The 23,714-nt window shown below is 42.7% G+C and overlaps 1 protein-coding gene across 20 annotated transcripts in view; it reads right to left on the reverse strand.

The window, feature by feature from the left end:
* MAGI1 (membrane associated guanylate kinase, WW and PDZ domain containing 1) overlaps window positions 1-23,714 on the reverse strand; it is a 331,729-nt gene that overhangs the window by 83,811 nt on the left and 224,204 nt on the right. For all 20 annotated transcript variants that reach the window (XM_084214795.1, XM_084214798.1, XM_084214791.1 and 17 more), the window contains exon 3: window positions 4,116-4,235. In XM_084214795.1, coding sequence (XP_084070921.1) covers window positions 4,116-4,235 — 120 coding nt within the window. The remainder of the gene's footprint in view (window positions 1-4,115; window positions 4,236-23,714) is intronic.

Raw genomic sequence — 23,714 nt, forward strand, 5'->3', positions numbered from 1 at the left:
AAACTGCGCTATTAATGTAATTTATTACAATCATTAAGTACCACAATCGGAGACCCTGTCTACAGCAGATAGTTTTATATACTTTGAAAATGTTAGCAAGTCACCCCATTACATCTCAGTCATGAGACTAATGCAGATTACTTATTACTTCTCTTGGCAATCACATAACACTTGTCCTGAGAATGAAAGATGATGCCTTGACAATAATACTCTATAATGTAATAACCCTTCACATGTTATGAAGTGCAGCACTTTTTCTTTTGAGGATCACTAAGTGCTGGGCAGGCATTCATCCACACAGCCTCACCAAACCCTGGTGATACAGCCATCCCCATTCAAAAGCAGCCACCCTGCCCAAGTCCCTGTGTGCCTCTGCACAGCTCCCATCTGCAGGGCTGAATGCCTGAATGCAGCACAGCCCTCCAGAACACCCTCTCCCCCTCCTATTTCAAACAGCAGATAGCTGCAGGCACAGGGGATCTGCTGAAATATTAATGAGGAGAGAAGTAAGTGTTGTTTTAATATTCTTCAGGCCAGTAACCTGAAGTATAGAGCAGATACCTGATCTGCCCAGGGCCACTCAGCAGCTGGGGAAAAAAAATGGGAATACAATCTGTGAGCGGTGGCTGTGCTCAAAACAGCCCTCCCTTGGGGTGCCTGTGAGAGCCTGCAATTCAAATGCAGAAGTAATTGCTAAATAATTAGTAACCTACACAATTACTTCCATGCATCCATCAGTATTTTCTGCCCTGAAGGAGCAGTCAATAAATGCCTGAGACTACAATTACAGTGATTTCCTATCCACCAGAAGGCCTAGACGATGTGCAGCCTTAAAAGAATTTTCCTCCCTAATGAGTATTGTCAATGGGAAATTCTAACTGGCTCGAAAGGGGGGTGTGCAGCACACACGTGGGGCAAAATCACCAATACTGGGGCAGCACCACAGCTCAGGGCAGGTCTTCCAGCTGCTGGATTCATGTGACCAACATGTAGCTTTCATCAGGGGAGGAAAGATAATGTTTCTGGGCTTTATGGTTAAAAATCAGGATGATAAAACCCAAACTGAAAACCCCAGGAATTAAGGCTTGTCGATGCCCCTCCCACCTGATTACATTTTTTGAAGCCTTTTGGGTGCAGAACACACCAGGGAGATGAGAGGTGACCAGAACTGCAGCTGCCATGCCTGCTCTGCCTTCACTGGGATGTGAATCAAAAGCTGCCCAGAGGAACCTATTTGGAGTGCACCAGAAGAAATAATAATGGCATTACAAAGCCCTGCAGGTCAGCAACACCTCTTTCCTCCTGTTCAGTTTGCACTTTCTCTTTTTGCAATTAGAGCACTTTCAAAACCCAGGTTGTTCTTTGAAACCCTGATCCGCTCTCCTACTTTTTTATGGTTTCCAGCTGTTCTCTTCTGCTTGTTCTTTATTCTTTCCAAATCAATACTATCTGTATCAGCATCAAAGCCCTGGGTATTACCCCTCTTCTGATGCCTCCCTGTTTTCTAATCTTTCTCCCCAGAATTCTCTTCAGTAACTGTTATTAAATGTTTCTGTTACCTCTTCTTCTGTAAGGTTTTTCCCAGGGACAGTATCCAGGTGACTTTATGTCCATCTTCTCCACCACCATGTGCTGATGCTTATAGGGCCAGAAGGGTCCTTGGGACCCCAGTGACCCCAAACCACCAGCCTGCTTGAGCCACATGAGCTTGTGGCTGGCACACAAAACCTTCCCCATTACTCATCCCTACTGTCCATTTCATAGCATTCCTCTTCCTTCATCTCTAAACCACGTGAGAACATTAAATCACAAGCAACCCCATCTCTTCAATTGTTCTAATTTCTACTCAACACAGAAGATTATTTCCTTGTGCTGGGTTTCATTTCTCTTGTTTAGAATAAGCCACCACTGATCAAAAATGCAGTCAAATTTATCATGGTGGAACACTTATTAAAAAATATGGCAGGAAAATGCAGAAAAAACAAGTGATAATTAAAATATCTAAGACTGTAAAGCTGGTCAATAACAGAGATTTGGCCATTAAAAGTCTAACTTGCTTTGTGGTTTGGGTTCTTGGCAGATTTTTTTTAATAGACAAAATTGCTTGTGATTGCAGCATCAAGTCTGAATCATCCCATCTTCCAAGATCTAATCAAGATCAACACTGTCTTGATCGATACAGCTGTAAAATAAGATTTCCCAAAAAAAGTACAACAAAGCCATTAAAGAAACCTCAGAAGGCAGCAAAATAATTTCTTTAAGCCGTAAGTGAAAAATGAACTCTATTTATTTCACATTACAATCAAACAGTAATGTGTCTTGATGCATATGTGCACACATGCATCATCATTATTTGCTTTATTCTCATTGATTTTTCCTTCCATGGGCCAGCACTCCAGAACCACAATGCACCAGCATCACTGATGTCAATGGGGAAAGAAGCTTCTCAGCACTTCTGACAAATTATTCCTTTAAAGTTCAGGCCCTTCTATCACCCACAGAAATGAAATGCACACTTCTCAGCACTTCTGACAAATTATTCCTTTAAAGTTCAGGCCCTTCTATCACCCACAGAAATGAAATGCACATTAGACTTATGAGAAATCACCCTCATCTCCAGCAACTGAAAAGAGCAAGCCATGAAACCCAAACAGTTTAGCTGCTGCTGCATATAATCACATAAGCAATGAAATGACCGTGTTCTAACTGTCCCAGGTGGATTCAGCATTTCCTGAGAACTCATTCCCAGCATGTCCCAGGAGCCAGCTTACAGACACTTACCCATTTTGTCTTTCCAAGTGGAAAGGTCACTAGAACAAACAGATCAGGAAGCAATGGCAAGGCCTTTCAGCTGATCTATTTCAAGCACCACGACAAAGAAAACTAATTTGGTGTTATAATTAGAAACACAGAGAGGAAAAAGCTCATTTTGGAGAAGAGCTGCTGCTGGAACGTTAGCATTGGTGCTGATGGAGCTAATCAGCTCAGAGAAGTGGAAGAGTGAAACCAAATTATACATTTAGCATCTTCATGCAAACCAGGTCTGCAGCTGGGAGCGAGCATAAGGTTTAAAGGTGCCCTTAAAAAGGAGTTTATAAAGAAGTAGACAAACTGTATTTCAGGACTCTTTCTTCAGACCCTGAACACCAAAACCACATGTCACAATTTTTGCTGCTCATGTTTGATGACTACTTTTCAAAGACTTTTGGCTAGTTGTGTGTAGTTTGTATTTTTAAATGTATTTCATATTTCTTATTATAAAGATTAATTAGAATAAGGCTGCAAGGATAGGGCTTTTTCAATCTCTCAGATTTACAGAAAGAACCATTAAACTTCTTTCAAAAGGAAACATGAAATGACTGAGCTGAAGTACACTGGAAGGACTTTCAAACCTGTAAAGTATTTCTTTTCATTGTCTTGTCAAGAGGTATATTTGAATGTTTTCCTGAGGAAAAAAAACCCAACCCACTCCAAAAGGAGTTTTCAATTTAAAGGAGCTACAGACTGCAGACTTAGTTACACAAATCCTACTGTGCACCTAAAAATGGCCAATTTGCTTTGCATTTCTCTGGTGCTTTTTTTGCTCTCACCCTGGTGACATTTCAGAGCCCTTTGGCTGTCTCAGTACTGTTGTTTGCAAAGTTGGGCTGTAAAAAGGATCAACACAATGACCCAAGTTAGAAGCAATTATCCAAGAATAAGGAAAAAAACCCCAAAAAACAGTGCATCATGTAGCTGGATAGTGACACACAAATGGGTGATGAAGGAAGTGTATTTAGGGAAGATGGAGGGAAAGAAAAAGAGCAGGAGGAAAGAAAAACAGAACAAAGAGATGAGCCCTAGTGGGCACAAAGGATAAATGCATACTGCCCCAATATTCTGTTACAGGATTATATATTGGATTTTCCTGGCCTACTGTTGATCTTTTCAGGCAGTTAACTTGAAGGCAGAAGTTAAAAGCACAGCAAAACTAGAATTCCTTCTCTCAGGTTCCAGAGAAAAGGGAAGCAGAGCACTGGGATGGAAAGCAAGGTTCTAACTTGAGTGAGGGTGATACAAATGTGGTGTCCACCACAGGTATTTGAAGTGCTTTTTCACTGCCCCTTGCTCCATACCTTCATAAGTTCCAACTTCCAGAAGGGTCCCACTTCGCTCCAACTCCCGGAATTCCTCCACAGTCAGAAAGTTATAGTCCACACCAGGCACTTCTCCTTCTCTTGGAGGGCGGGTTGTGCCTGGAAGGAAAATTAGAACGTTATCAGAGTTGTTTTCTTATCAAGAGTTAAAAGGGACAGTGACAAATTTTCAAAAAGATACCAGAGTATCTGTAAAACACCGTTCTGTGAGCTACAAGGGCCAAAAGAAGTTTGAGGTTAGGAGCCCATGTAAAACAAGACACAGATTACAGGTTGAACAGGTGGCACCAATTAGAACAAAACAACTGAGGGATGTTTCTTGTGTTCTCAGAAAGACTCTGGCAAAGAAATCTCTCATCTCTGTGTCCAGAAACACAGCTGGAAAAGTTTGGTACTGGGAATATGCCAGCAATTACTTTCCTGCTGTTAGCATTGTCTCTCATACTTCACTAAAACTGCAATCTGTATTGCAGTTGCCAGGTAAGGCAACTATTTTCCAGGTTCCATTACTTCTGTATCACTAGCTCATCAAATGTTCTCTCACATCATAATTTCTCCCTTGTTTCTTCTTACTGCTTTATCTCTATTCATGCTATTATTTTTTATTCAGCATTAAAAAGTACCATGAGACAGTTTTGATGCACCATCCACACAAGCTCACTGAAGAGACAACCTGACAACTCTTCTCACAGAATTCACCTACAAGCTGGTTCCAGCGCAGGAATACTTTTGAGCAATAAGTCACACTCAATCTCTCCCTCCAGCACTCGACAATTTCTGTAGTGCCCATGGAGAACTGGCTCTGATCACTGCCACTCTGCCAGCTCTGAAACTCTTGTCCCTTCTGGCCAATTTACAGCACTCTGAAGCACAGTGTAAGATGAGTCATTTCATGACTTTTTTTCCCTTTTTTCATGACTTGGGATGCTGCATTTTAGGTCACTGAGCACAGCTTCATTGATAAGGATCCATTTCTGTTCAGCAGCCTTTATTTTCCAGGACTCTGGAGGCTGGGAGGTGACTGGATTCTGTACATCTGAGATGAAATATAAATGACAGATTTACAGATGGTACAGGAAACTGAATTTTGGAAGAAATACAAGAGTTACAGAGTTGGAGGTGTCCGAATGCTGTGGCTGAAACCAGTCTGCTGGCTTGGGAATAACTTCAGAGATGTGGAAGCCATACCTAACATTTAACAAAGCATAATTTCTCACTTCTGAGGGACTCTTCCTGCCCCTGGGCAGTTGTCTTCTCAGTGCATACAATTTCTTAAACCCTTTATAAAAGGACAGAAGAAAGAATAAAGAAGCTGAGCTTCTGAAAACTAATTGGGAAGATTCCAGTTCTCAGAAGTTGAAAGAGCATAAATTTACCATGCCTGCATCTGGCAAATGTTTTCCTCAAGTGCCAGGAAAGCGGAAAGTCTGCTTATCTCCTATTCATCTGAGAGACTGCTCAAGAGGTCAGTCTTGACAGAGTGACATCCTTGAAAGACTATCACTAGATTAATTTCCTTGATTGACATCCACTTTCTCTAATATCCTCCATTTCTTGTTTCAAAATAGAAACTCTCTTTTTTATTATTTACCATCAGCCTTCAGAGAGTCTATAAATTCCTGTGCTTTTCTCCATCATTCCTCCTCTTGGAGCTGGATGAATGGGTGAAGGAAGGAGAAAAAGTAAGGCAGGGGATGGAAATAGTGATGGGTACCTGTACTCTGCTAGCAGAATTACTCTTTCCTACTTGGAAAGGACTCGGCCTTGCATTTTCTGTATTTCTGAATCCTTACAGTAAGGCTACAACAGTTTTTCCTGGGCAGATTGTAACAGAAGACAATTTTCTTTCACAGATCCAGTCCAGAGGAATGCTGGAGCTGCACCAAGTGCCCCTCTCCACCCCGTGCTGGTGCTTCCATCCCAAGGCAGGTAGAGAGGCTCACTCAGGTCCCTCCCTGGCACACCAGGAGCAGGGAGCACACACCCAGCAGCCAGGATGACCACAGCCCAGGTGCCACATGTCCTCCCTGAGCACTGAATTGCCACTGAGGCTGTGAGGACCCTGCCCAGGGCATCGTGCCTGGTGGCCACTGCCACATTCCCATAAACCTGGCCGGGAGTGGGAAGCAAGAAGGATGAAAAGCCACAGCAATAACTCTGACCAGTGGCATGCTGTAGCTGTGCCGTGCCCAGAGCACAATGGAAGTGAGAATTAAACACTCCAGCACTGCTCATCAATCAGTGAAACGTCACCCCCAGCCACGTGAGCCGAATGACAAAGATCGGGACTGTGTTTTCCCAATAACTACTAACACATTGATGAGACACAAAGATCAGGGAACTTCAGGATTGCTTTCACCTTATCTTTTAAAGCCTCTTCTTCTCTTTATCTCTATCTTCCCACAGAGCATATTTATTAATCATTTTTTTTCCTTCCTTCTGAATTTTTATAGCGGTGAAATTGCAGTCAGCAGTTTACTAGTGCTGGCTGCCTATTTGACATGACAATTATATCCCTGCCATAATTCCTCTGAGCCATTTTAATGGATCTATTTGTTTCATCTCAGTGTTCCTAATTTCCTGAATATGTTCAAGTCAAAAAAAACGCAGCTGTGCCTGCTATCAGCGCCACTGCCTGCAACACACGCAGAAAGCATTAGGGAAGTCACTGCAGAAAAGGAAAACATTGCATCACAGAGATAACATTTGTCACCTCAGCTGGTCCTCAGCAGCAAACCCAGGGAAAATAAAAACTCCACTGGCTGGGATATCTTATCTGGGCGAAGGAAAAAAACCCAACAAGTTTCCATGTTGCTGTCTGGAGCAGAGATTGCTTGCAGATGCTCCGGCTGTTATCCCGCTCCACATCTGAGCAAGTGTTACCGACTGCAATTCAGCGAGGCAGGGGGAAGGGAAAACCCGCCTCCGTTCCTCTTGTAGCAGAATGACAGGCTGCCGGCTGGACACACGCCTGGCAGATGGCATTTCAAAGAGTTTTCATGAACCATCTGGGATGTGTACAATGATTACAAACCACACTTACAACAAAGCCAGAAGGGCTGCTTCACAAGGAGGGTGGGGGGACAGGGCGGGCGGCAAGGAAGGGGGGAAGAGAAGAAAGCCAAGAGGCACAAACTCCATGACTTTTCCCAGGCACGGGACACTGGGAATAGTCAGCACCTTCCAGCCAGAGCCCTTTCACAGCCTGGAACAACAGCTTGTGTGTGCACAGGCCAGCAGCATCACAGCCTGCTAGCCACCGCTGGAGCTCTCTGCTGGTAAACTCCAATTGTAATTAAGTCTCCCATCACTAGCATGGCTTAATTATGTACAAAAGCAAAGTGTGTCCACCCTCCTTCCCCCTTTAAATTGCATTTCAACATCCTTACCACAGGATGGTCTTCAGTGAAGGGGATGACTACTTTTTATCAGAGCTAATAGCAGGTCAGAACACTGCTAATGGCAGAATAAATTGAGTACAATGAGAGCTGCATTTAGCCCAAACAAAAGATAAGATACTCCACTCCAGAAGATGAGCCAATCATATTTAAATATGTTTAGTTGCCTGTCTTGTTTCCAATGAAATATTAATGGCATGAAATCTTATTGCCTTTAGGTACCAATTTAGCTAATTAATTTGAGCTATGTCCATTGTGTTACTACCTCAGAATTGCTAATGCTGCAACAAGGAACTGGAGGGGAAACTGAGTGGCTACCAACCTTCTGCACATTTAATGTCTTATTTGGCTAGCATATCCCACAGCATACTCAACTAGTTAGATGCACTACATTCACAGGGGAACTCCTCAAATTTCCTGTAACCACAGAAGACTTAAGAAAACAAAAAAAAATAAGGCTACTGGTTAGCACTGCAGTTTTTACTCTCTCTTGTGGGCTGGGGAAGTAAAACTACATCTAACATGAGTGGCTCAGATGAAATGTTTGGTTTGGTTATCACCCCCAAGCTATCTGCATCCCAGTTCATTCATGCATCCTCCCTAATCCTTGGGCCACAGGAGAGGGAGCTCATCATGGGCTGGAGACCCACCTGAGATACTACTTCTAGACACAGGTGAGTTTGCCCAAGGAGAGCTCTGTGCTGTACCTGAACTAATTAGAGCTCGTGGACACAGGCCTAGAATAACTGGGCTGTGGCTCAGATGTACTGATGACTATCAGCTACTCTGCTGAATAATTTAAGTTCCCAATTTAAAAGACAAATAGCTGCTGCTGTTGTGCTGCCTATCAGCCATGCTGACACTCACCCAACACGAGCCTCAATCATGCTATGGCCAGACTGTTAATATACAACTCAGGGGCTGTTTAGTTCTTTATCAATCTACCAGGCCTCCAAGTTAAGCTGTTAATATTCACTGATGCCCTGCTGCTAAATTAATCAGAGTCTTGCTTATTGTAATCTAAAAACAAGGCTTAATGGGGCTGCAGTCACTTCAATTGCTTCCATGTAAAAAGAAAAAATGTTCTTGGGCAGTAATACTGTTACTGTGCAACAAAAACAGCCCCTAGCAAGTCATTTCAAGTTCAGAATACCTACAACTCCCATTTGCAAAGCAGTAATTTCTGCAAACTCCTTCTCCAGTTCCCCTGGCTGGCAGTGACAATCTGGTGAGCCACCAAAATGCATCTCATCAAACCACAAACCATTTGCTTCTCATCTCCACTGACCAGCTCCTCTTAAAATGACAGGTAATGTGGGAGCTGTACACTCAAAGTAATGATAACAGTTGCTACAACCATATTTTATACAGGCTCCAGCCACTGGTGGTCAGCAGCAGAGGATGGAACTGCAGCAAATAAGATTTTAATGTGAAGTGTGCAGGGATGCTCCTGACTCAAGTGCTGCTGTGGGAGGTTTGGGAAGGCTGGGGTGGGAGGAAGGCAGGGTGCTGCTCTTCCCATTGTTCTAAAAAACTGGTATTTTTGTTCATTCAGCAAGAAGAGACTGCTCTCATCACCTACACAGAACAAGCCTTCAGCTGCCAAAGAAGAAACACATTAGGAAAACCAGCCCCTTTTCCCTCCCACTGTGTTTGGGGGTCACCTTCCTCCCTCTCATCACAGGGTAATTTGGACAGCCTGCTTTGGCTCCCTGCATCTGTCACCTATGGTGCCAGATAACTGGAAGGCAGAACAAACTTCACAGATCTGCTAATAGCAAATGGAGGAGGGAAAAGACAGAGACAGCCTGGTCTGACTCCACAAGAGGGAACCTGATCAGCAGCCAAGCTTAAGGCAGAACTTATCAGCAGCACAGTACTAAAAACAGCCTTATCCACATTCACAAAAATAAAGTGCAACCTGTCTGCAAGAAGACACTGTACACAGAACTGCCTTATCTTTTTGACTTCTGGGGTCACTCAAACTAAGAATACCTTATTTTTTTCCCCAACAGAAGTAAAAGGAATTGCATTTGGACATTGTTGGGCAATCTATTATACACTGTAACCCCATGTACCTGTGGTAAGGGGTCACTCATAGTTGTAACTACATAAAATATGGGCATTTCAGACAGGCCCAATCTGTTACAAACCAAACATGCTCAGCTTATAAACACAATTTTCTCCTGAAACTTGAAACTCAGGCAGCCCATTCTGAGCTTTTAAATTCAGTCCATCCCTTCTCCAGCCAGCAACTTGACACCTATAAACCCCAAGAACGTGACAAGCATTCAAGGTGTCTTGGTGGAGGAGTAAAAATTCAACCCAAAGAAGAATGTGTCTGCCATTAGAAATGAACTCCCAGTCCTATTACTGATGCACACACAGGAACAGATGCTGATTGACTCTTCCTGGCCACACACACAACTGCAGGAATAAAAGCAAATTTCTGTCACTGTGGCCAGCAGGAACAACTGATTAAACCCAGAAAAGAGCTCACCAAGAGGGAAGTGTCTTTCTACAGACACGTTTCAGAGAGAAATGCATTTCATGGCCGCAGACTATAGCAATTTTCTTCCATGGGGGAGACGGAAGGGATTTGTATAGAAAAGCTCCTTCTCCCAGCTGCCTTTCCAGCAAAGAAGGATCCCAGCTCAGAGGGCTGCCCCAGCCATGCCCACAGGTGCTGGCAGGCTGACCCTCAGCACACACAGAGGCTGCTCTCCCTCTCTCTGAGCGCTGTGTCCAGTTCATCTCCCTGCCCTGCCCCTCCAAGGGGCACGGACTGCCCCGAGCCTCCCTGGAGAAGTGATTCAGCCAAGCCACACAGCACAGCTCAGATTGTGTAAACCCTCCAGGCAGCGAGTTATTTTTGTCCTTTATAAATCTATTTTTGGTATTTTTCAGTGGCCTTCCCTGCCACCAAATCAGAACACAGATAATCTTCAACACATTTATCCTCCAAGCACTCTGAGGTAGAGAAAGTGGGTTTGTTTCTGGTTAATAGCACAAGACCGGCCAAACCCAGGCTCTCAAAGGACTCCAGGAACCTAATTCTGGGGAAATCAATAGGATTTAGGAAACCCTACAGATCAGGATCAGGGCCTAACAGATTAAAAGGGACAAAAATAACTTGCCACAGTGCTGGGGCTTTGCAGGCTCATCTGTGTGTGCCGTGAAACACCCGGCCAGGGCCAGGCACGGCCAATTCAGCACGAGGGGTTCACTCCCCACTCTAACAGCAATTTGAAAAAAACTGATAATTACCTGAAGATGAGAAGCAAGGGTATAAAACCTGCCACACTCCCCAAGAAAGACACCGTAAAAAGAGCTGTTTTAAGGATCTATGCCAAATGTTCCAGCAGAGCATCACCCCTCTGATCTAAGCACCACCAGTGGTTCTACTACCAGGTGGCACCTGCTAATGCAGTAACAGCCCCTCCATGTGTCCTTCAGAGCATTCATTTGCTTCCTCCATAGCAAAGAAAAGAGTATTCTGGCACCAAATAAAGCATAAATAATAAATACTCTTGGGTTCACAACAGCAGCAGCTCTAGATCCCTTTCTTTGAGTGATTGCTGTTACCTCACCAGACACCTGCAGCCAAATCCCTCTTATTTCCCACGAGGTGGGACACCCACCAAGAAGATTAAACTTCATGAACTAATGAGTTTGCCATTAATCCCGTGTTCCTAGAGTCCAACAGCATGACATCCTCTAATTTAAATTGTGAACTGCTGATGAGAAAGCAAACTATGTACCTCCTTGGCAAGAATACCTTAGCTGTAACTATGCACAGTTCTATTCATTCTAATATATGGATTAGTGTAATAAAGTGTAATTTTATAAATCAATAAAGCTGTAGTAATGAGATTGCACTGTAATGTTCTGCTTCTAAATACTGGCACAGAAATGAATGAGAATTGCCATTTGTCTAAGTGTGGATGCAACTTACAGAAAGTGAAATTAGCTGACAGGAAATTAACAAGGTGATTATATACTTGCACATATATTCTGTTTCTCTCATATATGCATTTTTTAGAAGCTTAGATAATTCTTCAGCCATGGCACACACCTTTATTTTAAAAGGTCCACCTTTCATCTTTGTAAAAATTATCATAGTTACTTTCAGTAGAAATGTCTGTCTTAGGAAAGGTTGTCTGAGGGTGGTAAATTAAATACATACTGGCTAATTACAGAGCATCCTGAGTAGCTGGTTATTTTTAATCCTGTAGATCATTCACTCTGGGCTGTTTCCACCCAAGCCCAGCCTGACCCCTGAGGTGCTTCCACATCAGTCACCTGCAGCCTCACCACTGAGGCAGAGCAGTGGAAAAGCACAGAGTGGGTTCAGATGATTATTCCAGACCCATGTGCACATCTGTGTTAAATACCACAGGACAGAGGTGTGTGTGGGGAAGTGCTTAAAATACCCTGAACTCACAGGAGACCTGGGTTGGAGGGCTGCATTCAGCACTTTTAAACAAATATTTCACTGTCTCATTTATACTTTCACATTTTAGAAAGTAGTTTATCAGGAGGTATCACCTATCATGGTTTATATCTGTTTTTTTCATGGCTGCTTGCAGAGCTTTCTGATTTCTCCAAACTGCCAAAGAGAAGGTGCAGCCCAGTCTGAGCTTCAAACCTTATTTTTAAAGCTATGAACTGGTCCAGTAGCAGCATCCAGCTGCTGAGAAAGAAAACAGCCACTGACTCCCTGTGATGTTTGGCTAAGGGGCTGGATTAAAACAGTGTAGTATTAAAAACTGCATTTCATTAGCTATCAGATCTTCACATGGCTTGGTACAAGTTTTGAGTAGGTTAGACAGGAGCAGAACCGTAGAATAGGTAAGATTATAAATCTTACCTATTTATAGCAATATTTATTCCTAGATATTTAAATATTTATTTATATTAAAATTATTAAGTTTAAATATTTATTTATATTAAAAGCATTAATTTTTATCTATAATATTTGAAGAATATTAAATATAAAAATAATATTAAGAAATAAATAAATGGCCCTCAAACCTTTTGCCTGATGTTCCAGATCAAAGGCTGGCAGAAAAGGGCTTTGGAAAAGATGAGGGCACAAGACAGAACATTTGGGACTGGGAACACTGTAAACTCTGACAAGGTGAATTGCCAAGTCACAGAGCAAAGACAGACACAAAACCAGGGAAGTCTGATCAGCCAAGCTCAGTTTTCCTGAGAAAACTTAAGGGTTTTGTAAACATTATACCTTTCCAGTCCTTTGCCAATCCTTTTTGCCTGCCATGAAGCAGTGGAGGAATTTTCCCATTTGTGGAAAGACATGCAGTGGAGTTTTGAAGCAGAAATACCGTGAACACAACGACCAGTTTTACCAAAAAATAATGAGAACTGGTTTGGGCAGTATTTGTGACTATTTCATCCAAAACAAAAATACCCTGACAGTCGCACTCCCAAGGCCAGAGACTTTAATTTCTGGGACTGGAAGGTTCCTGCAGTGTCCAGGAGCCTTCACCTGGCTGGCATCCCTCCTCTTCATGTCCTTTGTTACCCCAAAGGTTGGCAGCTCATGGTCTCTTCTCTGGGGCTGCCACCCAGAGCTCAACCTGCATTTCAGTCTCCATCTCCATCTTTTGAGCCCAGCAACCTGGACCAGGTGAATCCCTCAAAAGCACCACTACACAAACTGACACCACTACTGGAATAAAAAAATGCAACTCTTTTCTTTAAAGCTGGATACCAAAACCTTTAAAATTCCACAAAAAAAAGATATCCCATTTTCTATTCTACTTCAAGGCTTCAGACATGCCCCTAAGAGCAAATACCATCATTAAGCTCATAATAAATGGCATTTCCAACACAGACTGAACACCTGCAGTATTTCAATTCAGCTTTTCTTCAAAAACAATGCTTGCTTTTCACATCTGCATACATATGTGCACATGTATCCATGAAGAGACATTCTGCACTTAAAAGCCAGAGTACTACATTTCAGATTATTTGATGTCCAACAGCTCAGCTGCCTCAATAGAGATTTTTTACCTCCTTTTGCTGTTTATACAGATGAGATACAACACAATGTGGTCATCCCTGTTTGGGTGTGATATAAAACTCCTTTTTTTTGACTTTAATTGCCCTTGCAGCAGACCTCTAATTTGTAGTAAATAAAAGTAAATAAAACACCTCACTTCAGCAGGAAAATCAGTTCATTAGTCTAATCTCTGTAAAATTCCACCACAGAAAGAGAGTCATAGAAAACATACTGGTTTTTTGCCTCAAATTTGTTTCAGTCACCACATTCAGTCTACTGAAAAGAAAGAGTCAGAGAGGTTTTCTTCCCCATTAAAAAAACCCCAACAACAAACAAACACACACCACCACCACCACCACCCCCATTCAACCACACATGCACAGGACATCAATATAGTTATTAAAAGCAGTCTTTTCCCCTGAACAACATACCCTGAAACACTGCCTCCATGGAATACCTTCTCCCCTAGCCCAGAGCCATGAAATGCTATAAAACCAATGGACTTGGAACTGTGAGAACCTCATCACACTCCAGGAAAGTCAGAGTCTCCTGTGGCTCCTCAAGTTTTGGCTCTGCCCACTCACCAACTCTTGGTTCAGATGGTTCTTTTTCCCTCACAAATTTTCCCTGGCCTTTGCTTAAGCAATTTTCCAGCTTCATATTCAGTACTGACCAAATTTGCAAATGCCTGTGCTACAGCAAGGAGGGTGCAGAAATGTGCACTCCTGTAACCATATGGATGCACTTGCTGTAAAACTCAAGGGAAGGACTAGAACAGAGAGCAATTTGCACACTTAGGCACTACTCCCTACAGATCCTGTCCCTTAATTTTACCTGCTACCAATTCCTGCATTTTTTTTTCCAGTAGCTCTGTATGCAAGACATGCTTTAGTCCTTCATGATTGCTATCACTTCAGCTGGCTGGAAACATTCTCCTGGTTCACCTTCTGTGATGCTGATTAGATAACAGCTCAAGATGCTGAAAAAATGCCAAATATTGAGAGGCTGATTGGTGTTTGAGTTTCAGATTCATCCCTATTGATAACTGGAATGTTAACATGTAAAAGAAATCAAATACATACATTTAAAATATTTTCTTACCTCCCTGAAATAAAAAAAACTATTACAATGTTTTGTTATTTACAGTTCCTTTGCTACAAATTCCAAATCCCCCAGCTCTAACACAGAAAGAACTTGTTTTCTAAACGCAATAGAATACTAAAGAAAATTCAAGTTACAATACATTCTCCTCACTTTTAATTAAAACGTTTCCTGGTACAGTAAAGGCTTGCTGGTTAGGTAGTGCATAACTCTGCATCTGTGCAGTCCAAAATTAACTGTCATGTTATTGATAATGTATACAAGCTTCTCCATTGATTTTATTGCTTTTCCAGTTGTACACAAACAATAAAAACCTCGCCTACAAATGCTGTCATCACCTAGGAGTTTCACAGGATACACTCTCACAGGGTGCTTTACTCTGCCTTTCTGAAGCCAAGCAACACCCCTATAAAATACTCCAGTGCTTGGCTTAAATGATCTTTGCTTCATTTCCTCTGATTACCTCTAGCTCTACCTTCTCTCTGGGAAATGTCCCTGCGTAGGCATTTACAGCTCTGCATTCACACAAAACAATCACTCCATCACATTACACACTCCATCACTTTATTAGCTTTTTGCAAATAATTTTCTGCAAGTGCCCCAATTTTAAATGCCATTTTAAATTCATTTGCTGGTTTACCAATGCCCTGGTGGTGCTGACTGGGCACCAGACACCCCCAGATGCCCCAGGGAGCTGTAACACCAGCAGCTCCAACTTTCACTGCGGTGAGTAATTCCAGAGCATCTCCAGGTCCCCACCACCACTGGTTTGAGTCCAACATAAATAAACAGCACACAATAATTATCCTCATGCAACTGTCTGGCAGCCCAAACAAATGAGCTGTTCTTTGTCTTGCCTCCAATTCCCTGCAAAGAAAAACAGCACCAGGTTTTAGCTCGCAGCTGTGCTGGCATCACAGGGAGGATAAGGAAGAAATCTTCAAGACCCCAATTACCTCCTCAGCTTAGAGAGGGTTGGTGGAGGGTGTTGAGAAGACAGCTTCCCCAGAAATCTGGTTTCTCATGCTGCTAGATCATTACATGCCTGGAAAGTGAATGCCTGGAAGCACACAATCAGATCCAGGCTTTAGAAAAACCCTGAGATGATATTCTCTCAGAAGTGTCTGTGTGTTATTTGACTTAGAGGACAGTCGAGTGATTACCAGAGATAGACTGCTCTTTTCTTCAGCACAAGAGTATCATATGACAGATAAGACCTTATTAAAAAAAAATAAAAGTTCAAATCTAAACTCCAGCACTTATTTTCAAAGTGTGAAGCATTTATCCTTTGACAGCTGTGTTGAGTCCTTCAGAGGAGTGATGCAGGTGAAACCACTCTGCCAGACAGATGCTGGTACAGAACTGATAATGGGACTTGCTGCAAATCACCTGCTCAGTTCAAAGCACACTAGTGTGCCAATTGCTTCAAGACCAATTTCCCTGATTGGTATTAAACACATGCTCAAGCTTTTGCAGGGTAACAGCCTTGGGGCAATAAATGTTTTGTGGGGAAAAAAAAGAAAAAATTAAAAAACAAATTGTCTTTTTGGTTCTGAGTCAGGACACTGCTGATTTAAGGCGGTCCCTGCTGCCCATGGCACTGGTGGAGCTGACAGGGCTGGAGAGAGCCAGGGTTCATCCCACAGCACCATTTTTAAAAGAAATATTCTCTCATCCTGTCAAGGATGAGTTGCAGAAAGGCAAAAGAAAATAAGAGAGAAATCCTTGCTACCTCTGCCACTGGAGGATGAGGGTGAGCAAAGTCAATGAATGAGACATAATTTCATTGGAAGCATTTTAAATATTTAAAATAAAAATAAAACAAACACCCCACTCTTCCACCACACATCGAAAAACCCGAGCAGGTCCCATTTGTCAGCACATTTGCCTTCAAAATACCTCCAGCAAGGTGGGAAGATGGAACTGTGCCCCTTTTTCAGATGGGCACAGAACAGCCAAGCTGGCAGCCCAAGCCCAGAGCGGATTAGGAAGGAAGAAGCAGAAGGTCACTGGTGTCCCACAGCTCTGTGGCTAGCAGACAACGTTGGGGAGTTAAGAGCATTACTGCCTTGTGATGCTGATCTGTGCAGATAAACGTGACAGGCCTTGGTGATGGCTTCATCACAGGGAACTGCTGACTCAATATTCAGGCATAATGGCAAGAGCTGTTTATGTGCATACATTGAAAAACAACAGATGACTTCTGGAGCAAAACACATGGGGAAAATTCTTTCTCGAGGCAATACAAAAGAGCCAAAGTAGCTAAAGCACTTTCCCACAGTGACTGTGCAGTAAAGTAAATTAGGGCTCTGAACAGCAACCATCCATTATCCCATGTATTTTAGCAATTCTGAGATTAATAACTGGAAAGGGCCAATAAAACAGTGTTAGAAGAAAACACACATCCTTTTGATGAACTGCCACTCACTCCTTTCAGATCACTTCATACCTCAACAGAAAATCTGAAGTTTGAAACATTCACTGTAGCATTTTTTCTACCACTATTGCCATTTAAATTCTGCTTTACACTTTCTAGATGAATGAATCACATTAATTATTTCTTTTTTCCCCTCTGACTGTTCAGTCAAATTAGGCTACTTCCAGAGTTGAAGGGGAAAACGCAATCATTAACGCTTCCAAACACCCATTTGGCAGAAAAACATGCAGAAGGGAAGACATTCCTGTGAGCTGTGAGAAATCATTGTCTATCACACAAATACCATCTTCTCTTTTATTGTTGTAGCTGTCTTTCACCTATACAAATTTTACTTGAGATAGGATAAGACTGTAAACAAGTGTATTTGAAAATCACAACTCTGAGACAACCTTCAAAACAAATAAAAAGTTATTAACACTTGTGTTGGGAGCCAATTCTACTAGGTTAGAATTGTAAAACCTGCAGCTTGGAGGGATTCATTCATCTCTCTCCCTACTCTTATCATTTCTTCCCAGGCCTCCATCAGAGACCACAAAACTGTTATTCTGAGAGCTGAAGCTGATTTCCTGGATCATTTTACTCAATGGGAAATCTCATTTATTATTGAAAATAACAGAAACTTGACCTTCCCTGGAGACTTTTACAGAAGTTCAGACTGGACGTGAATTTGTCCAACCTGCATAATGCAAGTCAATTCCTCCCAGGGTAAAGCAGCATTCAAAGGGAACTGAGGCTGGGAGAATTGACCCTTTCGTGCATAATTAATGCAACCATTGATCAGCCACAGCTTTGATTGGGAATTTTTCTCAAAGATAAATGCACAGCGATGAACTTACACACTTTTAAAAAGTCAAACTTTGAGAAACATGCTTTGATCGATGAGAGGCTCTTGCTACCAGACCTAAGCAGGAATTTCCCATCCATGGCACAGAGATCAGGGTCATCCAGAAGGAATCTTCACAGCAGACAGTGGCAGCTGTGACTCTTGCTGTCCATACATCCTCTCTAATGGACAAGTGAGTGATTTCCTGGTTTATTCCCCACCTGGGGTGTGCAAACCATTCCCATTAGCATCAGTGGGAGAGTGGAGGCTGTGGCCATGAGAAGACACAATGAAAGCTCAGGTGCTGACAGTATCCACAGGCTACCTGTGGTACTACCTCATGACCTTTAGCTCACCCTCCTCATCTCACTGGAAACCATGACTACGAGTTACCACAATGTGTGTGAATTTACAAATAATAATGAATTCATCTAGAGTGGTGTTCCTGCTAGTCATGTAGCAATGGTCACAATATTTATAGAACTGGATTTATAAAGCTGCTTATTCTCAGACATCCAGTGCTTGCTTTTCTTCCTCCCAGGCCTAACAGTAGTGCAGAGGAAAGTGAGTAGTTTATTTTGTGTACTCTGTGTTACAAGGGCCAGTAACTTTGTGGACTGCTGATGGTACCTGTTTACTTAGTGACATCCTATTTTCCACTACACCATTCCCATGGAAAGGACTTCAGATTCCCAGGTAATATTTAAATGTCTAGTTAAAAACTAGAGAACTTACAGGTAGATTTTGAGAGAGCTCAACATCAAAAATTGAAGTTTGCAGGACTGGCTCTGCACTAGCTGCTAGTGGTCAGTGGCTTTTAAACCATGAAGAGCAGAAAAATAACACCCCCTATCATGTTTTTCATGGATGATGCTCAGGCAAAGCTGCTCCTGCCTTCAGGTAGAGGAATGGATTAAATGACCTCCTTAAAGGTCTCCTCTGAAGTTTGCAAATCACAAGAGCTGGCAACACTGTAATCATGTAGCAGAATTTTTAAGAGGACAACACTGCTATAAATTATGTCAGAGTTGTAAAGTGTGCTGGTAGAAGAGGATTTTTCTTTTCAAAGAAGGCAACTCATTCATCTGTTTAGAGCAGGCCTCTCAGATGAGTTTTTACAAAGTGCACATCTACACTGCAGTCACTCGAGGACAGATCTCAGCAGCCAAGTATTTATGGATTTGTTAGGGCAGGTGCTGCATCTTACCAAGGGCAAGAGATCATGTGTCTGGATTATGAGCAACACAGCTTCAAATCCAGCAAGGACCTTTACACACCTGTGATCCACACTTTGCAGCACAGAGCCACACACAGTCACAGAACATCCTGATTTGGGAGGGATCATCGAGTCCAGCTCCTGGCCCTGCACAGGACACCCCAACAATCCCACTGTGTGCCTGAGAGCATTGTCCAGAGCCAAACTCTTCCCCCAAGATCCTGGAAGCCCAGCAGGGCTGGGGGAGGAATGATGATGGAGAAGGGATGGAGGATGGTGCAGGCTGGGACACACAGCCAGGGCAGCACTGTTCCACCCAGCCCAGCTCTGCTGAGCTCTGCACACTCCAGGATTGTATTTAATAATTTGAACATATACATTCTTATCTCTATAGATATCATGATACAATCGCTCTATATAGAACTTTTTCTTATCTCAACCCATGAGTTTTACTTTTTCCTCTTTTCCTCCCAGTCCCACTGGAGGTAGAGGAGAGTGAACAAGAGGCTGTGTGGCACAGCCCTCAGGGCAGCACAGCCTGGCAGCCCTCAGCAGGCTGCACTTGGACTTCAACAATACCAGCTGATTTTAGATTATATTCTGTGTAACCTTCCAGACAGCTGCAGATGATGCTCATGGTCCAGGCAAATGAAAGCTGGTAACACACAACTGAAAGAATGTATTTAGAAAGAGATGGATGAACCAAAAGGCACATGTTCTGCAACTCTCAGCTTTGTACAGGAATGCAGTTCCTTGGCTTAGCACATCATGAGACCATGGTGATGGGATTTCCTTCCTTCCTCCCTTCCTCCCTCCCATTCATGCAATTTCCCCCTCTCTCACAGAACTTCAGTCCCTCTCTTGGACAAAAATAGGTGAGATCAGAAGGAAAAAATGCCTGGTTTTTGTATAATTTCAGTTATGTCAGATTTGCCCCCAACACATATCAAAATTTTTGGAGCTGTTAAATCTCTGCTAAATTAGATTTCTCTCTTCCTCAGCTGCTTTGGCCCCACAGCAAAGGCAGAGGACAACCTCTGTCTCTCCTGGAGAATGAAATTGCATCATTACAGGTGTTTCTGGTACCCTTGGCCCACAGGTAGCACATCCACAAGAGTCAAGTGACTCTATCTTTCAAATGAGTAGCTGGGACCTTGGGATAAGGTCCCAACTTTCTCACCAAAGACAGATGAGGTCAGATGGAGACACCTCTCCTACACTGGACCATAAGGTCACTTCTATCTCCTTTTTCCAATAACTAGTGATGGCCACAGAAGACACCAGTTGCTGCACCCTCCTGATCTGCCCCAAGACAAACTTCTTGTCATGACCAAAGGAAATGGAAGGCCAAATCTGTCACACATGCTGCACTGATTCATCTGCAGGTGAGAAGCAGGACTCATTTGTCAGGTCATCCAGACATGAAGGTGTTCCTAGTGGTTGAAGCCTGGAAGGTTATTTTTTTTTTTCTGCTTGGAGAAGCTGAAGGAAGGGCAAAGCTGGTTACCTCCCTCTGTGAGAGCTAGCTTGGTTCACATGCTGAGATTGAAGAGCAGAATATGTAAAGGTTTGCATGATGGGTTCACACCTCAATTAGGAAAGTGTGAGAGAGCAGAAGAGTTATGCTCATCACAAAAAAAAAAAAAAAGAAAAAAAAGTTTTCATCACTCACCAAGAGCTTCCTAGGGCAAGTTTCTAACTCCTCTTCAGCACAGTCCCTCCCCTACTCTGTGCCCATCCTGAATGCTGCTTTGTGCTGTAGAAATGAGCCTGGTTTGCAGGGGTCAGTCATTTCCTACACCCCATGCTCAGGAGTGGAAAGAGTTTGTCATCAGACAGCAAAGTGCCAAAGGCCTGTCAACACTTTCTAGGCAATAAGTTTATACAAAGTCTTGTATGAAAATCTTCCTGCCCTTGCCCCTCTCCTTGTGCATCTCTCAAAGGACTTGCAAATAGTTAATACTCAATTACCTTGATAAAATTACACATCTCCCCTGCTCTGCATGTTTCACCTCTTGGCTCAGTGAAAACAAGCAAGACATCATTGCTGGAGTCTAGGTGCCTGCAAACATACAAATAAGGACCAGCAGAGCAGAACAGGAATGCATTACCCTTTCAAAGCTCTGCTGACACATGGGTCTGGGCTTCATTATCACCTCTGGAGTTTACAGCAGTGTATGCTATAATTAGAAGTGTGTCAGAACTCAGAGAGAGCACTGCAATCATCACTGGTCTCTGCTGGCATGAATATGATAAGCAGCAGAGCATGAGGCAGAACTTCTATCCGAGTTCTTAAACAGGGATGAAACTCTCAGCCTCTTCTCCTCTTTGGAAAAGATCATACTGAATGTTTTAAAGAAATCAGGCTGGTTCATTCTGCAGAAGCCCTTGGTTAATGCCAACCTACTGCCTTTAGTTGCACACAGGGCAAGGGGTAACGGGAGGGAGAGCAGACTGCAGTGAGAAAAAGGGTTCACAAAGGGTTCCAAAACCACTAAGAACTTAAAGAAAAACAACTGCAAAAAGCTGACCTCTCAGCTGTCAAGTACCATTTTCATAAAGGATTAAATATATATTAAAGGTTTTTATACAACTGTACTAATAGATTGTTAAATATGTATACTCAGATGTTTCCTGGAGTAGAACAGCTCTGCAGGAGTCATTCCTCACCCTTAAATATTCACAACATTTTGGCAGACTTGCTAAAACTGGAGCCCCCATATTTTATTTTTTTTCCTTTTGTTGCAGCAACCTGCAAATCATTCTGTGCTTGTGCATTATTGATGTTTTCATGGCTGTTTGCTAGCTTCAGGTGCTTAATAGTTTTGCAGAAGTGCATTAAACCCCAGTTTGTAACAAGCTTTTACACAACTGACATCCCAAAGAGGAATTTTTTTATGGGTTTCTTTAACTGCTTAAAGGCTGATTGCACACACTTATCTCTCACCACTGGAAGGACTATAAAGCTAAAGTGAGATTTTATATCCCCATTTCAGGACACTAAAAGTATGGTGCTGTAATAGAAATGCTGACATTATTCAGTTATGGTGGTGCAACCTCTCTACCATAATTATGTACAGTTGGAGATAATAGGCACTGCTGATTCAGGAGAAATCTCTGATTGGGCTGGAAGATGGAGAAGTGCTGGATAATCTGTTTCCTGAGTGGCAACAGCAGGCCTAAAGAGCATCAACAGAGGAGCAGAGTTGGTAAGGAAACAACAACAGAGTCCAATCATGAGTCCTCAGAGATGCTCTTACTCTTTTCATTGTTCATATGATTGCAAGAGACCTAAAGGATTCATTCAGGACTTGTCCTAAAGGGACATTGTGACATTAATCTGGAGGAGTGAGAAACACCAGTGGCTGGAAAAGGTTTGATTACATGACTGAGACCCAGTCAAGAGAGCACAGAGCCCTGATTTTCAAAAGAACTCTGTTCATTTCTGGCCTTTGAAAAACCAAACCCCTTTGAAATAACTCAAGTTCACCACCAAAAATGAAGGAAAAAAAAGAAAAATATCTCAACATGCATGTGCATATTAAAACTGAATAACCTGCAAAAAATTGTCTTGAAATCTCTGACATATGGAAAAAAGCCCAATTAGAACTGTTTCAAGGAGTAATTTTTTTAAAAAAATTGGTATAAGGTCTTTCCCTTCTTCCATCTTTATTAACTTTGCTTTGGGAGATGCCAGGGAGGGAAGGATCAAACAAGACAAGAATTTTGGTGAAAACTGTTAATAAAGAGTTCAGTATTTTCCTGTACTGTTTCTCCTACCATATTTAATTTTTTACATATTTATACTGAATTTTCTATTAAATGATCATCCTCTCAACAAATGCTTGTTTGATTGATAAAAAAAATTCCAAATGCATCACTATGACTGGCTCTAATTACTATTAATAAATACATAATGAACATTGATAAGATTAACAAACCATTCCAGAAATTTGTTACTATTTTCACTCCACAGCTGGAACTCCAAATTAGCAGTAATGCCAGCAGGCTATTTAATATTCTCAGATTAACAAAATGCAAGCAGATCATACAAGGATGAGCTCGAATTTTGCAAAATAAAATACCTGGGCAAATATTTAGCACAGAAGTGAAAGGTGTAAGTTAATATTTGTTTAGCATGGGGTATTATGGAGACAGACAGAGTGGGAATTGCAATATTTTCTGGGAGGGAGGGAATGTGTGAGGCAGTGGAGCACAATGTCCTTACCCATGGCATGGGGCAGAGCTGCTGAGTGTCCCAGTGGTGCCTTGATGCTGATGATTTTTAGGAGCATGGCTCCACATCCAGCTCCATCCTGGCAGCAGGATGTGGGAGAAGGGCTCTCCTGGCAGTAGAGCCAGGCTCTGATGGGTTCAGGGGTGGAACCTCCTGGGAGCTGATGGAAGCAGGATGGGACAGCACCTGCCCGAGCATCTCCTGGACCGGCGCTGCCAGGGCGGGGACAGGGCGCTTCCCTTTGCTGATGCCAGTGAGAACCTGCCCTGCCCCACACACAGCAGCAGAGCAGCCTCTCCCCTCCCTGAGGGCAGAGAGCCTGGTCCTGGCTATAAACCAGC

This window comes from Fringilla coelebs, assembly GCF_963513975.1.
Source record: "Fringilla coelebs genome assembly, chromosome: 13".
Classification (NCBI taxonomy): domain Eukaryota; kingdom Metazoa; phylum Chordata; class Aves; order Passeriformes; family Fringillidae; genus Fringilla; species Fringilla coelebs.